We start from the raw sequence: 26960 nt of genomic DNA on the forward strand, positions 1-26960 counted from the left end.
TTCCCCAATAATATACATAACTTTTGTTACCAGTATATTATTATTTTTTGAGAAAAATGCTAAAATAGTCACAAATTTACCACAGGGGTGTAGTACCCCCTTAAAGTACTGGTTTTATTTGTGTGGGGTGGGTGGATGTCCTTTTCTTTAATTGTTTGTTATTAAACTCATGACCCGTGGTGCCTTTCAATGAAACTGTCGCACTGTTTTATCATAGGTTGACATTTACACATATGTTTAATAAGTAATTAAATCACACGCAGCTCAAATTAATTACATTATCGTAATCAAATAATTGCATGTTACATCTATCTTTGACTACACTTTAAAAAATCAAATATAAATGACATTTAAAAAATGAACATAAATGAACTGATGAACGAATTGGTGTTTTTGTAATAAATAAGTAAACTCAAACATACCCAGTTGGGTCGTAACATAAACCTGCGTGATTCTTAAAGGTTGATGAAGTCTGGTGACTTCTTTGAAGGTATGAGAAAGATTTATAATAAAGGAAATTGTATATGAGTTACTACATTTTGTAGTGTAATGGGCTATTCAGATGTATTCCGCACCCCCCCTATGGAAGACACTTCCGGAATTCGGGGCTAAATTGACAGCCGGAATTCACATGTCAGGAAAACCCATGGAAGACCCTGCCGGAATTGTGGTAATATGGCCAGCCGGAATTCAAGTAAATGTAAATGTCTTCCATAGGGTTCCAGCTGGAATTAGAACATTTTTTCAGTTTCCAGCCAGAATTCAAGTAAATTATAAATGTCATTCATAGGTTAATCGAGATGGCGACCATAAGTGAAGATCCTGCCGGAATTGGAGCATTTTTGACCATTTTCTAGCCGGAATATTAAAAAATATGAATGTCTTCCACAGGCACATCATGGCCTTTCACAATCCTCACTCTTGTTTTTTTTTGTTAATTTTAGCAGCCGGAATTTCACCTAATCTCAATGTCTTCCATACCCTCCAGCCGGTATTTGTGTTAAAAATGACTGCTGGAATTCTAGACACATCTCAATTCCAGCTGGAATTGTATTGTTTTAAATGTCTTCCATAGGGGGGTGCGGAATACACCTGGAATAGCCCAATTCACTGTCTATTTAGAGCAAGATAGACAATACTCGTGTACCATAGTTAAGAGTGCCGAGTGCAGAATCAGCTCAGATGCACATCGCCTGTTCTATAGAAAACGTTGTCATTATTAACTTAATTTGAACATTGAGGGCGCTTTTGCTATACACCAATTATTATCGCTCAGAGATGTAGTATAAATTCCGCTTTAGCGTTAGAAATCGCAACTATTACAGCAAAAACACCTCAGAGGCATAATGTCCCGGGTGCGATCCGCGCTGGAGAAAATCTTAATGGCTACATTTGGAACCAGTTCTGATCCAGGTAATACCCGTCTGGTCATAAGTTATACATTGTGCATCATGAGAGAACAGTATCGGAACAAGCAAACAAGGAGAAATAACATCTACCAAGACTATATACCAGTGTCAACATGCCAGATTAAGAGTGTACATGTACAGATGCTTTTTATTGATGTTAAAATATAGCTTGTCCATAAGGCAGCTATTTCAACATCTTATCAGAAAACTGTCTTACTTCACCCTTAAGATGCGATATGATATTTCATATCACAAGACTCTATTTCCCCATAGAGTTACATCATATTGGGCTATTCCAGTTGAAATCCTTACACATCATATCGAAAACCTTAATCGTCCACACATATGAATTTCAAATGGGGTTACCTGAATCGGTGACTCCATTTGAAATCTATACCCCCTCTGTGGAAGATTAAGGTCATGTCTTCCATAGGGAGTGTATGATTTCAACTGGAATATTGTAATGTACACCGTGATTGTACAAATCAAACACGTTTTGTGATCAATGCTTGATTGAGCTTACTATAACACTCACTGGATCCTATAAATATGTAAAACATCATGATGGTTGTCGGCAATTGAAGTACAAGCAAATACGATTTGGAGCTTTGCCTACGGAAATTAATTATTCCTAAATCTTCTGAAACCGAAGTGCTTTGCACCTGTGAGCAAATGAAGGCTATTCAGTTGAAATCCATACACTTCCTATGGAAAACGTGACCTTAATATCCCACAAAGGGGGTGTAGATTTCAAATGGAGTCACCCATTTAGGTACCCCCCATTGAAATGTCCACTTCCTGTATAGGAATTTAAGGTTATGTCTTCCACAGGGGGTGTATGGATTTCAACTGGAATAGTCCAAATGTAGATGGCTTGGTATAAAGGTTTTGTATTACACAGGTAATGCTAAATATGATTACATAGCAAAATTCGATTTATATTCACAACTTTGTAAGTCTTCCGATTTACTGTTGGGATAGATTTCTGTAAACTCGATCAAACTATTCTGAATACCTTTATGCAATGCACAATCGGTTTAAATGACAGTCGAACAAGAATGTTTTTTCATAATTATAGCAATGATAAATTTATATTATGTACATGTATATTATATACATATTTGTTGCAAACATAACGAATGCGAATCATGTACCATAACACATGAATTAGCACAGACATACAGGGTGTCCCAGAAAAAATTACCGAGCAAATAAAATTGAACGTAAGTTGAGAAATAGGCATCGGAATCAAAAAGATTAAAATGTAGTGCATAGCTTATTTTGTTGTACATCACATACAAAACTTTTATTTGATTTGGTTGACTGGTTGCGAAGAAATGAACGATTACATAATGTGTGCATCAATTCAGTTCATTCCAAGTTTGATCAACAGACACTTTTTTCATACTCGCTCACCGCTGCCTAAAGTGTGTGTATCTCATTAAATTTACTCCATATTATCTATTTTATAATCGGACGGTGCTATGTTGTTCATGCATTCACTGAAGATGAATAACAGTTTGTCCATAAAACTTTGATTTCTGCAATTGGAAGCTTTCCAACTTCAATTCTTCATGTTGTGCAAATATGTTATATTTTAACTTTCCAAACAACATTTGAGACAAGAATAACAATGATCAAGTGCTTACAGCTTTACGTGTGATTTTTGATACCATGCAACATCATTACTGTTTAAGTTTTAAAAGATTTAAACTTTGCATTACAGTTTCTTGGAAATATTCCAAAAACATCAATGTGTGTGAGAAATTTTTAAGCCAGCTCGAATTCTTTATGCAATAATTCTTTATGCAACAGTATCATCATCAGAGCATCATCTTATATGCAAGCTTTCAATTTTCAATATCATGCAGGTTTTCAAATTTGAACAAAACCTAATTAAATGTTTTGCAAGAAACAGATTGTTTAAAAAAACGAGGATTTCACAGAAGAAAATATGGAGCCCATTGACAGTTAACAACTAGTGTGCATTATGTTGAACGATCTTTCTTTCTTTCAAACTTGGAATGAAGTGAATTGACACAAGCGTTATGTAATCGCTCATTTCTTCGCGATCAGTCAACCGATTCCAGCGAAATTGGCGTATGAGATGCAGAATAAGATGGGCTACACGCTGATGTTTAGATTTTTGGATTCTGATGTCTATTTCTCGACTTACGTTTAAATTTGTTCGCCCGGTAATTTTTTCTGGGACACCCTGTACATGTAAATTGAGTTTATTCACATTTGTAAACGTCCATACAGCGAACAAACCTCCAAATACGGCAACGCTAACTTAACCTTTGTACCATCACCATGATCACTACCATCAGAAATGTTTCGTGACGCTAATAAAGCATTTGCTTAAATGCTCAAATTTATCGCCAAAATACTTGGAGTAATGATGGGACAATCCTTTGTCCTCATTTTAGCGAAAAAAACCCACACCACAAATAAACGGGCGAAAACACGGGCGAAAACACGAGCAAATGAACGGGCGTATGAATGGGTGTATGAACGGGTAAATGAACGGGCGAATGAACGGGAGTATGTACGGGCAAATGAACGGGCGAATGGACGGGCGAATGAACGGGCGAATGAACGGGCGAATGAACGGGCGAATGAACGGGCGAATAAACGGGCGTATGAACGGGCGAATGAACGGGTGAATGAATCGGCGAATGAACGGGCGAATAAACGGAGGAATAAAAGGGGCGAATGAACGGGCGAAAAAACGGGCGAATGAACGGGCGAATGAACAGGCGAATGAACGGGCGTATGAACGGGCGTATGAACAGGTGTATGAAAGGGCGTATGAAAGGGCGAATGAACGGGCGAATGAACGGGCAAGTGACCGGGCGAATGAACGGACATTAGGCGCAATAAACTGTTGGGTAACAATCATTTTGATACAGCTTGCTAGCCTGATATAGTATTTTGTAGAACCACATAGCAGAGATCTTAAATTTAAATATTAAATTGTATTTTACCAACTTAAATGAAACTCGACACACGCATATTTAAACTGATTTTCGGCATGTTTATTATAAATTTATCGGGTACATGTAAATTGCACATTTCTGCCATCATTATATTGTTAAGAAGGACAAGATGAACGTGAAATGCACAACAGGTCTATTCAATGTTATTAATTCAAGTTTACTTTATTAAAGACCCATTCTCGTCATAAGGATTCAGAAAAAGTATGATTTGACCTATCTCCAATGTTCATTTCTTAAGTGATAGGGGGAAAGATCAAATTTCAAAATTTGGACTGTACATGGGGGCAAACAATTCTCCAGTTTTTATTTTTAAAAATGGTATCATATTGTTCCGCTTGCAAAAACATTTAATAAAAAGAATAGTTTGCCATATCTCAGGTGGATGGCAAACGATTGACCTTGACCTATTTTGTGATTTTACCTATATAATGACTTTTCTCATATTGATTTATTTTTGAGACCAGTTGGATTAAAATTTGAGCATATTTCCATTGTAAACGACTAAGGCACCTAAATTTGACCTTTGACCTTTTTGCCTATAACTCAAGAACTGTATGTCGGAGACTGGTCAAACTATATTTTGTCTCTATCCTTATGATGAGAGCCAGACATTGGTATGGTTTTAACAAGATTTGACCAACTTTGAAATTTCACCCTCTGCATAAGTGGCCATTTTGAATTTATGCAAATTAGGCACTGTTGGACTTTTGGGGACTTTTGAATTTTTTTTTTAATATACTTTTCTGAAGTAAATGGTGATTACATGGTTTCAGTTGCAATTAGTGGTGGGTTAAGCCCTGATTTTCCTTAATTTGATTGGCCTAATAGTTAAAACGTTTTAATCCATGTTCTGTGGGTGATTCTGTCGACATGGATTAACCCTAACGTTACTCGTCACAGTTATGTATTTTATTAAATCATGAGACCTGACCAAAAAGTTAGGTTAGACTTTGCGCAACCTACCAACAACTCTATAGGGTGAAACTTAAAGCTTGCTCCGAATGTGTTACAAATTATACATTATGTATTCATAAGGATTTAGACAATTATGGGCTCTTTATACGGTGTCAAAAGCGTGAAAATGCACTTATATTGACAAAAGAGATATAAAAATGTTCGCTTTGACATAATAATGTATTATACCAATCTAGTCACTTCACTAAAATGATCATATGAAGCATTATACAACTGGTCTTAAAATGATCATATGAATCATTTCAGTACAGTGACAGCGCCATCTGTTGTTATTAATCAATTAATTATTATGTCGTATATACAACATTTTGAAGATAAGTTGACACAATAGAATATAAAAAACTAGTAATTTAATAATTATAATAAGTTAAACTGGCCATATTCAGCAGTTTTAAAGCCATAAATCTAAATAATATCATTCCGTTATATACTTACCCTGTAATTTCCCTCCTTCTTGAAACTCTGCCCTCTATCGGGGTTAATTTATAGTTTAAGCTTGATTACTATTTGTTTCTTTGTAGCCCTGCCCGGGGTGCTCCAAGATTGACTAAAATAATTCCAAAAGTGTATTTATGTTATCATCATCATGTAATATGTTCCTCGGGCAAGAACGATTTTTTAGAGTAGTTGGTTAAATTTTTTTCTTTTATTTACAAATATCTGTGTGACAGAGAAAAAAAGTTTAACAAACTACAGTAAGGATTCGTTCTTCTCCGAGCAACTCGTTAATAAACACATAAAAATATGCATATTAACGAATTTGTACAGTAATAATAATGACTAGGTAAAAAAATTTAACTCAAATTGACCATGTTTAAGCCATAATGTACGATCTTGTAATATGAAATTGGTTAATTTTTTTCAAACCTGATTTTTTTTTGCATATTTGTAATGTTTACACATGTTCCAACTTGCACCTAAATGGAATCGGCCAAATTTGTTGTCTTTGTAGGTTAACAGAGCAAAGTTCGACATAATATCATAATTTAAAAATTATGATAATGTCCTCCCATTGAACTGCATGTCAAATGGCCAAAATAACCAGTGGGATTTCTTTCACTTTACCTTTTTTATTTCAACTTGAAATGGACAGCAACCCTTCCCGGCAGTTATTACTAATATTATTTCATCATTTTGAATGAAGAATAAAAAAATTAAAATTTGATTAAGGCTTTAACGAATTGCTTAGAAAAAGGCGGTAATCATTTGCCGTAGAAGTGATGTAATAATCGGATAAACTACCATAGCAATAGGTTAAAACAATTTGTGAATATATCGCGCTGCACTAAAAGCAGGTTGCACTCATCACCTGTGTATGTCTGCAATCATAGATTGTTTGATGTGATCATTTATTAGTTTTTCAAACAAGACATCATGTACAATACAATTTTACTAGTGTATACAGATGCTTTTGAGTCATTTTCAACTTTAATTATTCACTTTCACAGCATTTTAAAGCTGTTTCGGACAAGATTGGTGGCGCTATTTAGATACTGGAAATTACTCTTTCAGGCTTTTAATAAAAATAATTCCTTTTATTTTTTGGATGAAATATGTTTATAAAATGTCTTTGTTGCTTGTTTCACCTATTCCATCTGTTTAAATGGCAGCATTGATTACCTACCCCTTGCAAATTAAGAAATATGATTTATGATAAATAGCGCCATCTATAGTTTGCATTGTCTTAATAATGAAGCCAATTCTATATACATCGAACAACCGTGATACGACACCGCTCTTTTTAAAGATACTAATCTTACAGGTGTGAGTGATCAGCATGATATGGTTCAATGTAGAGGTACCGCGTGGTACCTAGTGAAGGGCAATATATTGAAAAATTGTTTGATCTTATTGCTATGGTATTTAATCCAATTATTACATCACTTCAACAGCGAATATCCACACACACTCTGAGACCAAGGAGAGTTATGAAATGGTATTTCCCATTTACTCTATACTCTTCATGTATTAGGCTACGTAGATTGGCTTTAGACCGTGCAGTTCGTAACTCTTCAATGTCGTCGGCTCCGTGAGAAAACGTACCTGGGTCTTGATGTGACCATGTAGTCAGCAAAACTGAAACTCAAACCAGGCTTCAAAAGCCTGCATTGAGTAAGATATTATACTTATCAGCTTTGACATTATAATATGCTTACAAAATCGATATATTTTATCATTATAAGCAGCTGATTATAGTGGAGGCCACTAATTACAAATTCTATATTCATTTTAAAACTTGAAAATAAACTACTGTACATAAATTATTACTCTGTGTAAACATTATAAATATTACTACAAAAACAAAAGCATTGTGGTACCTTCGTCACCTACCACTGTTAGTAAAACTATTTTCTTTATGAGAACTATTTGTTGTCGATCCCCCACGTGCATGAATATACCATTATCCAAATCATTGTGGCGCCGGCGATCTGATTTTTCACCCATCGTCATTCGACCGAATGACTGCGATCTAGTGTCAGTTATCGATCCGCGGTCATGTTGAGCAGCTTTGGAATGTAGTGACGCTGTGTGAGTTTTATTTTTTGATTTTGTCACTTTTCTCTCTCGATATAACTTCATAAATGGAGTGTCCAATTTGGACTGATTGTACACTTTGGCTTTCCATGATGGGTGCATAAATGTCATGTTATATTTTTGAGCCCATCGCCCAAATATGTATTTTTCAGTGACGAAAAGATGACCACTGGTAAGCCTTGTTTCGCTCTTGGTGTAGTATTCACACTCAGTCCTGGTCACGTTCTCGCCGTTGCCATAGTAATGATATGGCGTGGTGTCGTTGGGATGATCTCTGCACACACACAACAAAAATGAATGAATAATAAAGAAATTAGTAAACAGTAGGCTTACTACGCATTTATTTATAAACGATGGCTCGGTGGAGTGTTGGTAATTTCGTGTTATACCACCGGTTCAAATGTTGGTAATCTCGTGTTATACGACCAGGGACGTCATCATAATCACGGGGTAAAGATGTACACTATCGTAAACGTTTTGTTAATTCGATTCCGTAAAAATTCAATAATAAGCATATGTGCCTATTCGTTGCTCGAACAAGAATGAGTTTTTAGAGATGTTGCGTAAACCTTATAGATAGTAGTAAATTAAAAGAAACATAATGAAACATTATGAAAAAGTATAAACTACCCTAAAATTTCGTTTTTGTCCGAGAAACTCGTTAATAGGCACATATGATTATTATCGAATTTTGACGGTATTTCGTAAGCTTACCTGTCACAGCTGGCCGAGAAGACATCTTACCCTTCCCATAATGCATTTCTTACATACATTTCAATTTTTGTACTGATTTGCTATCTAATGCAACATAGTGTTTATTCTCAACATGAAAACAAAGGGAACTGTACTTAAAAGGGCACTTCGTGATCCACAGCATCATCCCCCCACTTTTCTCAAAAAAAGTTGAGATTTTTATATCAATGGAAATGTACAAACAATTTCTTGCAGATTCATTCGTTTAGCAAAGATATCGTGGAATTTGAATGAAAAATTGCAACACATTGTGTATGGAGCAGTGTAATATAGATAATCATGCATAACTTGCAAACGCAAAATCGGAATCAACTGACATTTTGGGAATAAGCTTTTTTCGTGGATATCTAATGACAAATGTCATAAAAAGATGATGCCAGGATCACGAAATACTCCTTTAAGTAGTAGGAGTGTCATTTGGGTTAATGAGGTGTTGCGTCATGTTGCAAAGGATTCTGGGAATCTCTGCACGGGTGGTATAATACGAGATTGCCCCAGTGTTTGAATATTTACACAATTAAAATAACAGGGTTTTTCGTTTTTTGTAATTTTTTCCGATTTTCCACAAAAAGAACTATTGGGCAAATCTGAAAGAGGACCAATCAATCAAACTGGTAATTCCAAAAAGACACATTAAGTAAGTATAAAGGAATCCGTTGAAATTCACCTTTGCACGTGTGCACGTTAGCAAATTTATTTGGGCAGAAGGCCCACATTTTGACAATTCCGCACCCCCGCGGCCCCACAAAAGAATCCTGGCTACAGGATCCCGGGCTATGGGCCTGATCTGATAAGGTCACCCTGGACAAAGTGCTGTAAGCTACACGGAAAACATTATGGGATGCTGTGTATAATCCATTGGCGTGTATTAAAGCAATCGAAAGACATTTTGATGGAAAGCTGACAATGTTTCACCTGTGTTATTGACGACGTGGTGTTGATGAACTTAATCGTGAAATGACAGGCAGAGTTTATTAACCTTGTCTGTTGCACATAATACATCTGGTTAGCTGGCTTCTGATACATAGTGATAATGTATTGAAAAGTTGGCAAACGCGGACCTTAATGAAACTTAACATTCTAGCCGGGAATCGTCCTAAAATGCAGAGCGCGTCCTCTATTGTTGAGACAAATATCAGTTCACTATTGATAGGTTAAAAACTGGTCAACGTCCAAGGTTATGCGCAGAAACTCCCGGTTTTTTTTCGTTTGCCGGCAAATACACGTGGGGTGCGCATGGATAACCACGCGGTCATAATGGCCAAAAGGCTCAAAACAATTGATACGCTAGGTTTTTGTGATTTCTGGACATGTGGTCCATTGGTTTAAGTTGGTTGCATCTTGAACTCGAACTATCGAGATTGCATCATGGACGTTCAACATTCCACTGACCTTGGACATTCAAAACGGACCAACGTCCCCGGATATGCGCAGAAAAAAAACCCGTCCGCGTTATATTTGGATAATAAAGATTCCCAGTTTTTGCCAACAACGGTTTTTGTGCGTATGGTGTTTTTGATAATCTATGGTGCAGGTGGTGGTGGTGGTGGTGGTGGTAGTTTTAGGGGTTGTACGTGTACTTACTTGCAATATTCATCATAAACCATGCCATATACTTTGATTTTGTCGCATACATCAAGCGCTAATAACATAGCGTGCCATCCTGTCGTCAGCCAGGTCTTCGCTTGTGTTCTGTCAAGAGTAATAAAAATTCAGATATAAGAAGTGTACGTTAAAATCAGCAATAGGTTTTTTATTTAGTTGGGTAGAAGGAAAAAAAATCAAACCCATCCTTAAGCAGATCATTTGCGTGGAAACATAATTGTTTTCATTAAGTACGTTTTGTTTTGTTTGTGTGTTTAAATGGGAGCTCCGTGTGGCGACACACTTGGGTCCTAACTTGGGTCCAAGCGCAGGCGTAATATACTAAAGTACTCACGCCAGGCGTAAGAGGTCTATAAGCATGTTGGTCTGTAATATTGAAAGAAACAGAATTGCCGAATTGAAAGTAAAGAACAAGAAAATAAAGGCCACTCTCAAATACTCACGTGAACAATTTAATAATTAGAGAAGAAATTATTATTCTAATCACAATTGTCATAGAGGTCTTTTTAGTTCATGTGACAAAGAGAAATGCTATTAGCTTAAAATGCCTTGATGGTCTAAAATTAGTCCTTGCAAATTGCTAATAGAGCACCTTTACATTTTACATTTGCTGAGCAAAACATGCTCAGTGAGGTTTATTAAACAAACTCTTTAGGCCACCGGCCCATGGAGAGAAAACTAAATTATACAGTGTTGTCCTTGGAGGACTTTATACAAAATGCAATATACAAGAATTTGGCTAAATTAACTGAGATTTTTACATTTGTGAAAAGCGAGTATAATTTATTGCGGTTTGGACTTTGCCAGAAGTGTGATGGCAAGAGGGTTTCTCTTTGAGCCTTATAGGCAGGACAAACGAGACAAAAATGAAATTCATCCTCAAGATCGTTTAAATCACACATCTGGCAAAGTCCATTTATTTGGTCTTTACATCTTTTGTTAAAATTCAAATTATGAGAGGATGTCCTTAAGAGTGTAATACATCGCCTGTGTTTGAAAACAGTTACATGCTTGATGTATTCTTCAATATCGAAACCAGTTTTAATTTTTAAATAAAAGCGGCAGTGTTCTGAGTCTGTTATAGCTCTCCAGTCTTGACCATAAACATCCTTACATCTCTGTTCAAAAACACTCAAAAAATTAAAATGATTTGCAACACCTTGATTCAACCAAACGTATCCAAAACCATGATAATTAAGAATTTTACGAATTTTTGAGACCCAATTACAATCAATACCGTTTTCATCCAAACGCTTGAGAAAAAGATAACATTTCAGTGGGATACGATTTGGGTCCATACTGGTGATTTTTAACCAGTAAGAAATCATTCTCTTATAAACCTTAATCCATAATGGAAATCGACCTAATTCGGCTCTTGTGCTATTGTTTGCAGTAGAGTACGGGATACCAAGAACATTTTTACAATATTTTTGTGTGAACAGTTTCATAGTTTTGACATTCATCTTGACCCCAAACCTCGGAGCCATAAAGTAAAATAGGCTTGACCATAGCATCAAACAGATACATTTTTGTCTCAACACCAAGATCAGGAATAGTTTGAGTGAAGTTCTTGATCTTAAAGAGGCCTTTACTGGCTTGATTTGCGAGAGTTTTAATTGCTAAGCAAAGTCCAAACCGCAATAAATTATACTCGCTTTTCACAAATGTAAAAATCTCAGTTAATTTAGCCAAATTCTTGTATATTGCATTTTGTATAAAGTCCTCCAAGGACAACACTGTATAATTTTGTTTTTTCTCCATGGGCCGGTGGCCTAAAGAGTTTGTTTAATAAACCTCACTGAGCATGTTTTGCTCAGCAAATGTAATAGAGCACCATCATGAGACGACGATATCCTTCCCGAAAAATAACAGGCTGGTTAACGGTAAACTACTTTAATTTCATGAGCGTTTGCAAGAAGCCAGAGACTGTTATGATTTGTTAAGTCAATTAGCAACATGGTAAGAATGGTTGTAAGAGGATTGAGTTTAAATCAAAAACACTGTAAGAAAGGTATCCGGAGGTTAACTCACATTGCAACAATACATAGTGACTCAGTGTTGTGTTTAAGACACCTCTTGCAAGATGGCTGAAGTGAATCTAGATGGTTCAGAGCCATAAAGCCTTATTTCACAATGACCAGCTCTCACAAAATGAGCACAAAGTTGACCAAATAACTTGATCAAGTATTCCCGATTTGAAATCCTTATTTTACACCCTTAAAAATCATACCAAACATGCTAGGATGGCTCTTTGCTTTGGTTTTAAAAATCAATATTCCTCCAAAATTTCTTTTGTTTTCTGTCGAATTTTGTCGAATGTTTAATGGACTGTATCTTTTATAGTGTCCTGATGATATTATGCTCATTTTGTGGGAACAGATGATGATAAGTTGCCAGTTAAGTTAAGCTTTCTGGCTCTCAACCCTCGATCTGATTATGCAGCTAAAAGAATATTGAATAAATTATAAATCTTATATTAAAAACAATATTAAACTCCAGAAAACATTTTCAGGTGTCTGTGTTGAACAAACTGGATCTTTCACACAGCAGAGTATAAATTAAACGATATCCGAAAATGCACGTATATTTCTAAAACATGTCTTTACGATAGAGATAAGTGAATTAATTTAGTCGAAATTTTAAAACACTTAAACCACTATCAAACTTCCTTACATATATTGATTTTAAAAACCTTAAAAGCTATATCTTATCAAACTCAAAATTCATATTACCTTCAACAATGTTCAAAATATCATCAATACAATGTATGGCACTTAAGTATAAATGCAATTCATCAAATGTCTTAACCCTCTTCTCACGGATGTCGACTACAGACAGGTTTCAATTTTCTTTTAAAATTATAAATAAAATCAGAATTGTATATTTTCATTACCATTTACAGTATAAAAGGTGCATAAATCAGTACAAACAAACCTAGTATTAGTTCAGTGGTTCTTGAGAGAGTTCTTGATATTTTTAGAAAATATCTGAAAACTTTGACTTATTATGTTGAAGACTATTATGACTACCACGCAGAGCATTAAGGTCGACACATTCTCTGAAAGTGTTGATAACATCCGCCTGTAACATGCCTTGATAATGCATTTGTCAAGTAAAATTGTCGTAAAGGAAGGAAGTTCGTGACAAAAATACTCCTTGGCAAGGGAGGTTATCATTTTATTTTGATAGTTATCGCATCTGTCAAGTGTTTGGAAGATACAAAAATATATCCGGTTGTTCTTTGATGTTTCCCTTAGTTGTATGATATGGTAATTCATCAAATCCATAAACAATAGAAGATATTTTGATCTTAACAGCTTCATTTCGGATAATGAAATAAATTTCAAACGCAGCAACCAAAATAGTTGTTGGTATACTATTTTAAGGTACTTCCTGGCACAGGAACATTGCTTTATTAACAAAAACAATAAAAAATGGTCTAAAATCAAACGCTTATTGCCGGCGCCCAAACTAAAAATACGTGTTCTTACCTTGTAATACCCGTTTCATTATGGAAAACTTCATTATTGTGTCTCATCATCGCCAATGTATGCATGTAAAAAGTCACATTTTTATACATCTGTGAGTAATTTAGCACCAGTCTATACGCAGTATTCTTGTATATATTTGTATTATACAACCAAGCAATCACCACATTCTCAGATCTAGTTCTTTCATCTTTAAAATGCAATTTTTGGATGGGTACTTTATTTTGGAAGATCAATCGGAAGTTCGAGTGTCCAACCACTCTGATCGTAGTTCGTGACCCTACGTCATCTTCGTAACCTTGTGTAGGGGCATCGTTCATTCGGATTACACATTGTGTGTTGTCGATTTCTCGTCCGGCTCCTTTGCCAAGAAGTTGACCGGAACTAGTGACCACTGCACACTCACTGCAATGGTAAAGAAATGGCTGAAATAGGAAAGAAATATATGCCAATATGTTAAATCATTATCAGAATTATAGGGTTCTTATCGCTCGCTATTTTTCAATAGCGTCTTTGAACACTTTTTGATACTTTTGTCTGCGAGAGTAACTGAGCTGTAAATGCATTGAAACTTCGATTTATAATGTGGGCCATTTTAGCCCATTGATTTCAGACATCAAACCATATGGAGGACATCATTTAGGGGCGAAACGCAAGTCCCTCAGAAGGCTATAAATAACGGTAACACAGCCCGTCACCCATAGGAAATGGGTAACGTCAGGTGTTAATGATGCAATTCAGTTTCCAAGTTCTGTGTTATGCTAGGGGCACGTATGACTGGGGTATGAGCTATTACAACCGTTAACCAGATAGCAAAATACTTACCCTATGATCTGGAACTGATATCGGTACTAAAAGCTGCTGTCTATGTCTTTGGAATGTTTCATTTCGGGCAGTGTAAGTTCTTTTCAGTAAGTGGGGATAGCACCTGGGAAACGGACAGGCGGCTGGCCCACGTGCAACAAACATGGCGCTCCCCGAGTGGGCGATACCAACTGTACTTTCGACATAGTAGAAGTAAGCGAAACAGATGAGGAAAAAGAGTAGAAAGAGGCAACGACGAGCATTCCACATGGACCCTGCAACGAAACAAGAAATATGAGACAAATTATTACTTGCTCATAATATTGCTAGTGGAAGCATAGTATCAAAATGGGGAATGAGTAATAGATGGGGGAAGGTGGGTTGTAGGCTACCTTTTAAAATGGCATACTTTGTCTGCATTGAATTTATAATTAAGATTTACGTGCACAGGAACGTGCTGTGTGAACACAAACAACAAGTTAAACCTGAATATACAGGAAGTCGCCGAGCGACTGATTTTTAACCAATAAGGTAGCTCGCTGTTCCCAGTTTCAGAAATTGATTGGTCAACAATTAGCCGCTCGTGACTCCGCAGCAAGTGACAACTAACAACACACCCAGCTGTAGAAACCCTTGAAGCTATCCATTTATCGTGTGTATATCAGCTAAACACATCTTTTAATACCGTGTTTACGAGGATTTCTAAAAGTGAAGTATTATTTTAAGAACGGAAATTGCTCTTTGTATGATCCCACTTTTACTGTCTAATAAATAGGAGATGTGTGGCGGTTTGCTAGTGCGCGCTGTCCTGATAGCCTCAGGAGGACATGCATTATTAGATATATCCTGTCTGAGGTATGAGAAAGCGACTGCATTAAAGACCAACATAGGCTCTATAGTTGCCTTAAGAGCTCTTTGTAACACTATAACCCCCGGGGACTATAACTTGTTCACTCATCATCCGATGGATTGGCGAGACGGCACCGCCTTTCCGTAAGTTTACAACTCTCTCATGTGCGCTATTATGGATTAAAGAAGCAGTGAAAATCAGACAACAGGGCACCATCATGAACAGAGACGAGGGGCAATACAACCTAACTCCTGAATAAACCAACTGGCAACTGCTTTGCTAAGCAACAACTAGTTGTACACAGAAGGTTGTCACAACAACATCAGTGTTGATAAAGAAATCTGACAGCTTTCTAAACGTCCACAGTATATGCTGTTTTATTGGACTAGAACTATGAAATTCGTCTATATTTTCAATAACAGTCCTGATGAACATGTTCAGTAAGGATCGTAAACTGTCTCATTTGCATAACAAGGAACAACATTAATAAGAGCCAACACCCTTTCAATCAATTTAGTTGATACCTGGTTTCTCATGTAGGCCTATGTTTCTTTCTTCTAGGAAGATCCGTAGCCAGGGGATGCGGGGATGCGACGCTTTCGCAAATTGCCAAAAAGGTCCACTATTCAGCAAAAACTATAAAAGATTTTTAAAGAGCCAACACACCTTTGAGCAAGTTAGTTGCTACCTGGTTGCGCATGTAGCAAGAGTCCGCTCTCAAGAAGCATATTATGCACCTGTATTAATGTATCTTCACACCATGATACAAATTGTGAAGTTCTTTGGTACAGGCCTTAAAAAGTGCTTATGTTGCTTACAAATTGCTCACAAATTGCTTCAAAATGGCTTCAAAATTGCATAAAATGAGATTATATAAAAGTCAAATAATTATAGTCATGAATGCTGCACGCTATAACGGCAAATGCTAAAACCGTGCCATTCTTTTGTCATCGTGGATGTATACCAAGTCTTGGTGTTGTAGACACATTAAATATCACTTTCACTGACGCTTTTTGATTGAATATTTTATTAACTCAGATTTCAATTCCTTTGTTGGTATAAGCTTTCTTTTCCACGAGTGCAAATCGAAAACATGTAATAGGAACCACGCGGCCTTTCGAATCAGTATGGATGTGCAACGTTAAACTTCGCCACATTTCATGAACACGCATATATTAATCTTGGTTTATAGTTTAATCGCACATTAATGAGCGACGCCAATGCACATGATTGTTCATTTAGCCACACAGAGTAAAACTACATTTCATTGGTTGGTAATCAATATATCATTGGAATCCATTTGGACCATTAGATTGAAGTATATACCACATAGCAGCTCTTTAAACAGATACACTTGATATTGGAATAAGTTGATTACATTTAAACAAAAACTATGAAAAAAAGTACATGGATTTTATTCAGTGGTACTGAATATTGCCACTTAGGCTGAATTATGGATACAAAACGTGGGGATGATCAAGGCGGAGTATACCATCCTGGCCGATATATCGACACGAACGATGAAGTCTTCTCCCCGATTAAAAACACATTATATGCTTTGTTTATTGCTATCATATACTGCCTTTTACTTTGAGGGCAGACTGTGTCAAAATATTTCGTCCCCTTCAGTACGTCAGTACTTGCTACTCGACTGCAGACGACAAGTTTCCCTCTTTTTTTATTTTAAAAATTTCAGAATTGTAAATTTTCATGACCATTTTGGAATCAGCATGAAAAATCCATTCAAATGAGTAGAAATAATGCTAGTATATTAGTTCAGTGGTTCTTGAGATAGCTCTTGATATTTTGAGAAAATATCTCAAAACTATGGCATGATGGCTAGCACGCAGAGTAATCTTGCAGGTACATGTATATCATTTTGAATGTGTGAGTACTGAGATTGATTCAAAAACACCTGTCTCCTTAGTAAGAAGACAGTATCTATGTTGTAATTTGTACACAGATACTATTCACTTGGTAGAGAAACAATGTTGTTATGGAGCTAAAGGTGCTAATTGAACATTGCTAATAATAATTATACAATACACCGCAGCTGGTGAATTGGCAATTTCGTAGATGAAATGGGCTATTTCAGTTTAAATTCACACACCCCTAAACGACTTTGAATCTCGCACACTATTGTGACGGTTAGATTTCAAATGGAGTCACCCATTCAGGTAACCCCATTTGATATTCACACTCCTTGTGTGGAAGATTAAGGTTATATGTTCCATAGGGGGTGTATGGATTTCAACTGGAATAACCAAATCTGACCAAAGAAAAGTAGACGACATTATATGGGTAACCAAAGGTACATTCAATAACCCCCATTCAACTTCCATAGCTCAAACTTTGACCTCAAGTGGTGGAGTATGAGTTTTTGTACCCAACAGATGAGCATGTTACAGTGATACTTCGGTGTTTACTTTCGGTAATCAAGGCATCGACTGCTCAGTGCCTAAATGTTCGTTATTATTGAGTGGGTAAGCGCAAGACCAATATTGTTGGGTCATTATAGTTAGGGGCTAGATTGCTGCCCTCAATCTATATGCCTATCCATATACAACTGACCAACAGAAAACTGTAATATCTTGATTGGTCTTATGTACAAAAATAGACAATAATACAAATCAAAAGGGTATATTGCAGATTGCTATCTATTCTTAGCTCCTGGTAGAAATACAAAGGTTCAATTTCCTAAGCACTATTTTTGGTTCGTTGAAAAAGACAATCAACAGGTATACGATTTCTGTACTTTACTTGGACCAAACACTCTTAGAGAAAAAATAAGGTTCGACTTGATCTATTTTGTCCTGTATATGGAACCCCTTTCCCAAAATGGTTGTAGACAATACTATTTTCTAAATTGAACCAAAAAGGTTCTATCAGCTTTGTTGGTTTTTATGGGTTTAAGAACTTTTTTGGTTGTATATAGAACCTTTAAAATGATTCTTTGTCAATTGACAAAATGGTTATTTCTAAAATAATTTCTAGAATAATTTTAGGAGAGTATACAGGACAAAAAAGTTTCAAGTCGAACCCTTTCGTGTAGCATAATAATATACCCCCGGAAATATAACACTGCTATAGCCCTATAATATCGATATTTTGAAAGACCAAACAGACAGTCAACAATGATTGTTACTCGTCGTAAATTAGTACGAGTATAATTATAAATATAGCAGCTCTCAAAATAAAATGAAATGGCGGTCACAGTAGCCTATAGTAACCTACTTTTTATTTTCCAAGAAATTAGGAACAAAGAATTCGGTATCCGTCCGTATCTTGTGGGCGAATCTTGCGTACTCAGGTGTCATGAATACTATAATAATCTATTACAGTTGAAATCCATACACCCCTATGGAAGACATGGCCTTAATGTCCTCCATATGGGATGTATGGATTTCAACTAGAATAGCCCAATTGTGATGACGGCATTTGTCTGCCCGTAACACTGATCCACATTGACCTTTAGGTCTTTGATTATAGTATGTGTTTAAAGTCAGTACAAAAACATAATCTGGATTAAAATGGTGTTATTCGTTTATCGTCACCAGAGAAGATGATCTTTTCTCATCATATCTGTCTTCACTCATAGAAATGACCCGCTTGCCTTGTCATTACAACTTATACATACTCTTGTTGATAATACTTGTCATGTATAATAAAACTTAAATATGAAAAAAGTTCATAAAACTGAGACGATTAAGCTCACCCAACAAAGATAAAGCTTTGGTATTTTTGGCTCGACTTGACGCGATTAGGTTTAAGCCAATTTTATTTAGCTAACATTACTGACTTTTTAGTGTTGAAAATACTTCGATCCTATAAAGACAGTTGTTAAAACTCAAGCAGAATGAATTAAAGCCATATTATAACATTTGCTGATGAGAACGCCCTCAAAATTTAAATTCTGGTTTGTACACGATTGTAATGTACTTTAGTCAATAAAGATACTCCGCAAAATTCAAGACTTTAGGTACTGCAGTTTTGTCAAAATCCGAGACTTTGAATAAAACGATGGAACCGGCGTTTTATTATTACGATGGAAATATTAGTCGAACACGTATGCACAGTACGTACACGGCGTGCGGGATACACATACACACACACCCCGAGGATCGTACCGTATTACAACCACGGGAGTAACATGCATGGGCGCTAGTCCAATTTTCTATGCTTTATATCACTTGTTCGGCTCAAAATTAAAAGGGAACATATTTGACAGTAAAAGCTAACATTTTATGGAAAATAAATACTAATCTATTTTTACAGAAATGTTATAATATGGCTTTAATCCAACTTAACCTCCATTGGACTTTGAATTTGTAGATAATTTACCACTTTTTTTCACCAAATTCAGCTTTAACTTTAATTTTCGTAAAACCTTCACCACTCTCTAATGAAGTTTGCTACGCTATGCTTCACTCAATATTCTAAGAATTAAAACAATTGCAAATTATTCTGTTGTAATAACCGATTCAGTTATGTACTATGTTTAAATTGCTTGCTCTTTAGAATTTATTTCCAAGTTAGTGAGTCCAATTAGCAGGCAGCACATAAATAGCCTATAGCTTGTACTCTACCTCAGACATTTCCATTAAAATGAATAATGGTTTCATTTTTTAGACATAGATGGATTTTATTGTCCGCTGACTTTGATTGAAACTCGCTATTTAAAACCATGTACATTAATCATAGTGGACAGTAATGCTGCAATTGATGGAGAGAATACCCTCAGGAGCAAAAACTAGAAAGGATGCTTTCAAATTTGATCGAAAATTGAGATTTTACCTAATTACTGCAAAAGCTATATTGTGTGTAGAATCACGCAACGGCACCACCGTTGAAAAAAGTTTAAAAGGAAGATACTAAATATATCTGGTTGTTGCCTCATGGTAAGGCAAAACTACCATGGATCCATCTACACGCAATACTTAATCCGTATCAGCGTGGTAATCTTAAATGTGGACTTGCGTAGTTTTAGGACTGTCGCATAATCACGCAAAACTACCAACGCACCATAGAGCCATCAGCCATCTGCATGGTATACTTTATAATCCGCATCATATCGGATATCAAGATCAAATGCAGACTTGCGTAGCACACCTTGAAATTGTTTAAAAAACCCTAAAATGGGTTTTTGAAAAGTAAAGGACGATTTGAAGGACTATACAATATTTCTCAGAGTGACCGAAGGTATATTAAATGTGTCCTCTCGAGGATAAAGACCACCCTAACCATTGGTTGGGAGCATGCAATTATCCTCCTTTTGACTGCACTTCCACACTGTTTATTCTCTCCACCGTCTGTGGTTCATCCCCTATACAGACACGACAGATGTAATGCGTATACTTTACATACACCTGAAATCAACTCTCTACCGTGCACTTCACTAAGACATTTCCCAACTAATGATTAGCTTGGCATTTGTCAATGGATTCAGTGCATAGAAACTAATGATTAGCTTGGCATTTGTCAATGGATTCAGTGCATAGAAACTAATGATTAGCTTGGCATTTGTCAGGCACGAATGAGTTTAAGAATCAATATTATCCAACGAATGAGCAGACATGATGCGGAAATCATTAACAGAATGAATTCTAATTTATGCGGCGGCACATCCTATTCAAGAAAACTGCATTATTGCGGAGCCACAGATTGAGTTCATATCTTCCCAACATCTATAATAGTATTCAAAAAGTTATATAAGCAAACCAATATAGTTTTTTAACCATTTGATATTTTACAGCATCCCCAGTTTGGAGAGATGCGAGATTACCTTTTCCATATTCTTTGCTGAATAAACAAAATTTTCAAAACGGGAAGCAGTACTCAAGAGAACAGAATAATAACCAGTATCCCATGTTCATACATACTCACGATATAACGACGTTTCTGATTGGATTTGGGCCCTTTTTTGCTGGTCATAAATTCCGTTTATGACCAGTACGCAGGGCATAAACAAGCTGCGTCACGCAGCGTTGGAACCCAATTAACACGATCCACGATTTGCTAGTGTTGCGCACACGCGTATGTCACCGCGCCCATCTCCCGCGGAGTGCAAAAGATAACGCGTATCACGCGTTGACTCCCGGCCGTTGACCTCATGAGCCGAGCTGCTTCCTGCAAGTAGGCCTACTCATTTCTTCCAATTTATGAAGGAAAACGGTATGGAAATGTTATTTAAACTTGTAAACCCTTATTATTTTCATCTGTATTGAATTGCTAAGAATGTTGGGTATGTATGAACGGGGTTCATTCGTTAGTATTTTATTACGTTACATGGGTTCACCGCCAGGGTGCAGTCACGTTTCTCTCATATAGACGAATCCAATTTCACGCATTCCTACACCTCAATGGCAGCCATAGCTGGGTCCCCGTCGGGTATATCCCACCCTAAAATATGAAATGATGCGACCTTAGTGGGCACTTTTAACCGCATTTCATCACCCGTTTTATACGTAGATAATAGAATGATGAAAGTTTACAACACAATACAACATTTCATCGATTTTTAAGCGGCTTTAATCCACCCAATTGGGCAATCACAACACCAGTTTTGTGCACCGGGGACCCAGTCATGGCCGACTAAATTCTGACCATCATTTGGCTCGTTGGATTCGTCTATAGAATTCATAGCTCGGGTTGAGCATATATAATAATTAATTTGGTTTATTTAAATAACGAACCGAACTTGGTTTTCTTTGAATCCACTTTTATGAATTTTCTTTGATTTCTTTACCTAATAATAAACAATTGTTGTTGTTTTAACACTATTTATCGTCAGCTAGGAAAATAAGAAAACAACATTACCCAGCAAACACAAAAAGTTTCGGACATCGTTCGCAAAAGGTTAGAAAAGGTTGCCAGAAAAGGTTTAAATGTCGGGTAATATAATAAAGGGCATATAAAGGGGGAAAATGTTTTCATAACATTTAAAAGCATTTGTTGATAATCTACTGCAAATATTCTAACAGATGTTATTTTTTTAGTGTTGACAAAATATTTTGTTTGGCAAAAATTTTTGTAAAACATATTTTACAATAACATTTAGAAAACATTTTTAAAATATTGTTGTATTGTGTTATCATACAAAACGCTTTAAAACGTTTTGTATGATAACACAATACAACAATATTTTAAAAACCTAATAACCCGACATTTAATGTTATCAAAACGTATTATCTAAACCAAAACCCAAAATATAACCTTTTTAGAACGGTTCAAAAATATTTTCGTGTTTTCTGGGATGGTCGGTTTTATCATTTTATTGAACATGGCAATGTTTAAATGAATATAACAGAAGGTGTCTTACTAACATTTTCTAATTATGATTGAATACCAGAATAAATATGAATATACCAGATGAGACTGTGACCTTATACGCTTGCATGCATTGACAAAATGATCACGTTATCTGGAGAAGTGAATGTTACCATTCATGATGTTAATCGAGAGAGGATTGAAAAGAGGAAAACGAGAAGATGACAAACAAGAAAAAAGGTGTTGAAGAGAAATAAAGTGAAGAGGAAGTAGAAGACGAAAGCCAAGAAGAAAACAATATATGATAAGGAAGATGAAGAAAGAGGAATAGAAGAGGAGAAGAAGAAGAAGAAGAAGAAGAAGAAGAAGTATGAGATAATATTTTAATTAAGTTTTCGACAGCTAAAAGAAAATTGATTATGTAACAAGTTATGTTGACATTATGACCTAATAAAATTTAAAAAAGTCCGAGTTGTGAGACATTTTCATAAAATATTACGATTTATTTTAAGAAACGCTGAACCAATACTAGGCTTATTTGTAGTCATTTTAATACTTTTTGCCCTTCTGATTCTAGATATGGCCATGATAATTTACAATTCAGAAATTTTTGAATTAATAAAAAATGAAACTTGTCGTCTGCAGTCGAAACCCGCGGAAAAGTATTGAAATGTAGGAAGATGTTTTATTGATTACAATTGCAACATAGACACGCGAGTTTGATGCTGTTTTGGCTGTCTGGGAAATGTAAACATAAGTTTATCCAACTGGGTCCCTAGGTACAATTTACAAAACACCAGCCGGATTACTTTATAAAAGAACTATAATGTCAAATTGCTATCACCTAATTTCTGTGACATTGTTCATACTGCCTATAGGGAAATATACTTTGTTGCCTCCTACCTAACTCAATACTTCATAGTTTATGAACAAAACAACCAGACTTGAACAAAACAGGTTTCTGTCAGGTTTCTGTCAAGTAGATAAAGTATAACCATGGGATAAGATTTTTTAAAATTATCGAAAGCTAAAAGAAAAGTGATTATATGAACGAGTTTTGTTGACAGTATGACCTGTTGAAAAGTAATGGGCAACATGATACTCATTCCAAAACTCTTGTTCTTGTTGCAAATTCTTTCTGAGGTATTATCCAAACTTATGTCCCATAAAGACCACTGTAAACTTGCATAATCATTTGCGTACAAAATCCTTACACAGATGACAATTTCTAAGATAGCGCTACTTTAACCATTTACTCACTCTCTGCGGGAACATTTATGCATCCATTCCGCTTACAAGAATACTTTAAGAAGTCGACAGAAGAGTATATTCCATTTGTGGAAAAGATTTGAGCTTTGGCGTACTTCAAATTTGCTTTGTTATTGCTCAACTAGTAGCACATTGTAGCAAATCAAAACAAACGCAAGTAACCTTTTTTGAATGGAATTAACGTGGCTGTAATCACATTAAACAACACAGTTATACATCTCCCTTTTATAGCGAACTAGTAAACTGGAAAGTCACATAGCTCATTATTTTGCATTCATATTTAGTAACAGAGTTTTACCTTATGATGCAATGATCACAATGTGTTATCAGCGAATTCCCAAGATAATAATAGATCTGACTGACTTTGTTACTGTACACCAACTTCATTACATGAGAGAGAATTCCCATCTCTCGTGAAATAGTTTGAAATGTAAACATATAGTAACTGATCAAATTAAATTACGCAGGGTACATCACAACAGCTTTCCAAAATAACCATTATCATGATTATGACAAACGCCCAACACCTAATTTCTGTGACAGTGTTCATAGTGCCTAGGGAAAGTATACTTTAATGCCTCTCACCTAACTCAATACTTCATAGTTTATGAACAGAGTTATTGATTCAAAAAGACTTCAGCAAAACAGGTTTTTGTCAGGTGGAACATTTAATATTATCATGCCATCGGCTCAGATGAAAAGTTAATGTTGACAAGCTTGGCAAGTTGTGAAGCAGGTACAGAATATCTAACCATGCATCTTCAACAGCTAAAATAAATTTGATGAGATGAACAAGTTTGTATGACAGTATATAGCCTGTTGAAATGGAATGTGTAATATTGAAAATAATGTGAAAAGATGTTTCGTTGATTAAAATTGCAACCTTGACAGCTAATCTAAGTTTGAGTGAATGGTGACATTGTACAGTTTTATTGCACCGTTTTTAAAACCCATAGTCGATACAGAATGAATATGGGACAAATAGTTCAATGGTCCTGAAGGAACAGATGTTTTCTCCCTTTGGGAGTTTGGTTATAGACCTTTTTTTTTTCTCACGAGGGGAAAAGAGCTCTTTGCTTGGAGCAAGAAACAAAATAATCGTTGTCAATTAAAGGAGTTATGAGTGATTCGCTACAATCTAAGTAATTGTCGAAAATCAGAAATTTTTTACACCTATTTGAGCTAGTCAGTGCACCACAAAAGAATATGTGGGTGTAGGGTGCTCTTCTGTCCCTATTATACTGTACTGTGGGATTAGTACAAAGCAGCAAATCAGTATCTGATGTGTTGTCGATACTGCATTAACCATTGTGACACTTAACGTTGGTCTACTTTTTGGCATAGTGGTAAAAGCCTAATAATTCCCAATGATTACGAGCTGATCAAAGTAGGCTATACACCGTTTGAAATGCCTCAATTTATGGTCAGACAAGTAGATAAACCAAACAGAGAAAACTGTTATATGATAATGTTCACATGGAACCTTCACGCCCTCTCTCTATGAATAGGGGATCAGCAGGGAATAACTGGAGTGATTAGTGGTTTTAGATTATTCCTTTTTCGTATGAAAACTTGACCATTAGCGAACGCAGGGGTCTTTCCTACAGGCGCCCTCACCCCCACCGGGTTACAAAACAATAACAAACAACAATCAAATAAAATCCTTAAAGAATACTTCGGAAAGGAAATTATGAAACTTTTAAACAGAAAATACTTACTAAGCTTTTCCCAGTAAAAGGATTTCGGAAGCACATGATTGCTCCCACTTGCACGAAATGGAGCCCGTCGCCTCCAAGCTAGTTGGGGCGATGCTGATGGTATATATGCATGGCTACGCTACGTAGATGATACATTCACATCGGTGGCATTGTACACAGAGTACTGATGTCTGTTATAACTTGTATTTACTGAGACGCATTGGTAAATCAGCATTTCTTTTTGGCTAGGATCTGAAACAAATAAACAGAAAAGAACAAAATACTTATGAGCATTGATTTATCGAAACATTTGAAATGCAATATTCTTCTTCACCCAAAATCAACACCATATTATAGGTGTATTAAGTTGATTGTAAGTCGTTGAATTAAACACAAATCCGAAATACAGGGTGTATCATAATAAAGTATACAGTTGTGAAAATGCCATTAGAATAAAGCATTGGTCAAAATGCAAAATTAGATAGCTGAATCAACATCTTGTCCTCCCACAACTGTAAAATCACTTGAAGGAGATGGAGAGTAGAAAAATGAGAGAAAGGGACGGTTTAATCTTATTCAAACACACTGATAATCGACATACGAATCCGTTTATTTCATATGGAGCCGCACGAACAGGAAAGAGCACGCTATGGCCATGGGAACATGACCAGGAATTCCGGCAAATATAGCACATGCATCCGATACCCGGTTTAAGCCGAATTTTTGCATCACTCGTCGCTTTTACATTTCCACTAAACACGGCGATCGCGATTGCAGACGACAGTTCAAAATACAACAAAACGCATTTTTAGGGCAGCCATCCATGTTCATAATTATTGTTTTGAATGAATTCACTTCCGAAAGTTGATGATCAGAAAGGCAAATTAATTAGCAAAATAACAAATCCATTGGTAATGTAATAATTGGTCAGCGCAGACTTCAGGGCCGGATTTACTCTTTGCTGGCCCCCTGATTGGCCCCAGGTTCTTCGGATCAAAGTGTTGCACTCCACCCCACCACTCTAACCTACCGTCTTTTTCAAGAATTCTTACTTCAAATTGCTTGTACACAAGAGATTTCCACCGTGACAAGCGCACGAAAATGTGCATCGCAGACTTTGGAATGCTGACTTTCTTTATATCTACCATCAGTATACCAATTTTCAACAAAAAACACCAAAAAGCGCCAAATTTACCTTGATTGGGGACTTTTAAGAGGACTTTTGCCAAAATGTGACGAACTGGGCGCATTGATCTCCACTGAAAACCGATCCATTGATAAACCAAGATCCCTGAAAATGTACCTAGGAG

The 26960-nt window shown here is 36.1% G+C and overlaps 1 protein-coding gene across 3 annotated transcripts in view; it reads right to left on the reverse strand.

Annotated features, from left to right (window-relative positions):
* Positions 1 to 6553: 6553 nt before the first annotated feature.
* Positions 6554 to 26960, reverse strand: part of LOC140140883 (alpha-N-acetyl-neuraminyl-2,3-beta-galactosyl-1,3-N-acetyl-galactosaminide alpha-2,6-sialyltransferase-like) — a 201568-nt gene continuing 181161 nt past the window's right edge. For all 3 annotated transcript variants that reach the window (XM_072162633.1, XM_072162632.1, XM_072162634.1), the window contains 5 exons: positions 25672 to 25902; positions 14590 to 14843; positions 13768 to 14189; positions 10256 to 10363; positions 6554 to 8192 (listed from right to left, as the gene is read on the reverse strand). In XM_072162633.1, coding sequence (XP_072018734.1) covers positions 7676 to 8192; positions 10256 to 10363; positions 13768 to 14189; positions 14590 to 14838 — 1296 coding nt within the window. In that variant the 5' untranslated portion in view covers positions 14839 to 14843; positions 25672 to 25902 and the 3' untranslated portion in view covers positions 6554 to 7675. The remainder of the gene's footprint in view (positions 8193 to 10255; positions 10364 to 13767; positions 14190 to 14589; positions 14844 to 25671; positions 25903 to 26960) is intronic.

This window comes from Amphiura filiformis, chromosome 19, assembly GCF_039555335.1.
Source record: "Amphiura filiformis chromosome 19, Afil_fr2py, whole genome shotgun sequence".
Taxonomy (NCBI): domain Eukaryota; kingdom Metazoa; phylum Echinodermata; class Ophiuroidea; order Amphilepidida; family Amphiuridae; genus Amphiura; species Amphiura filiformis.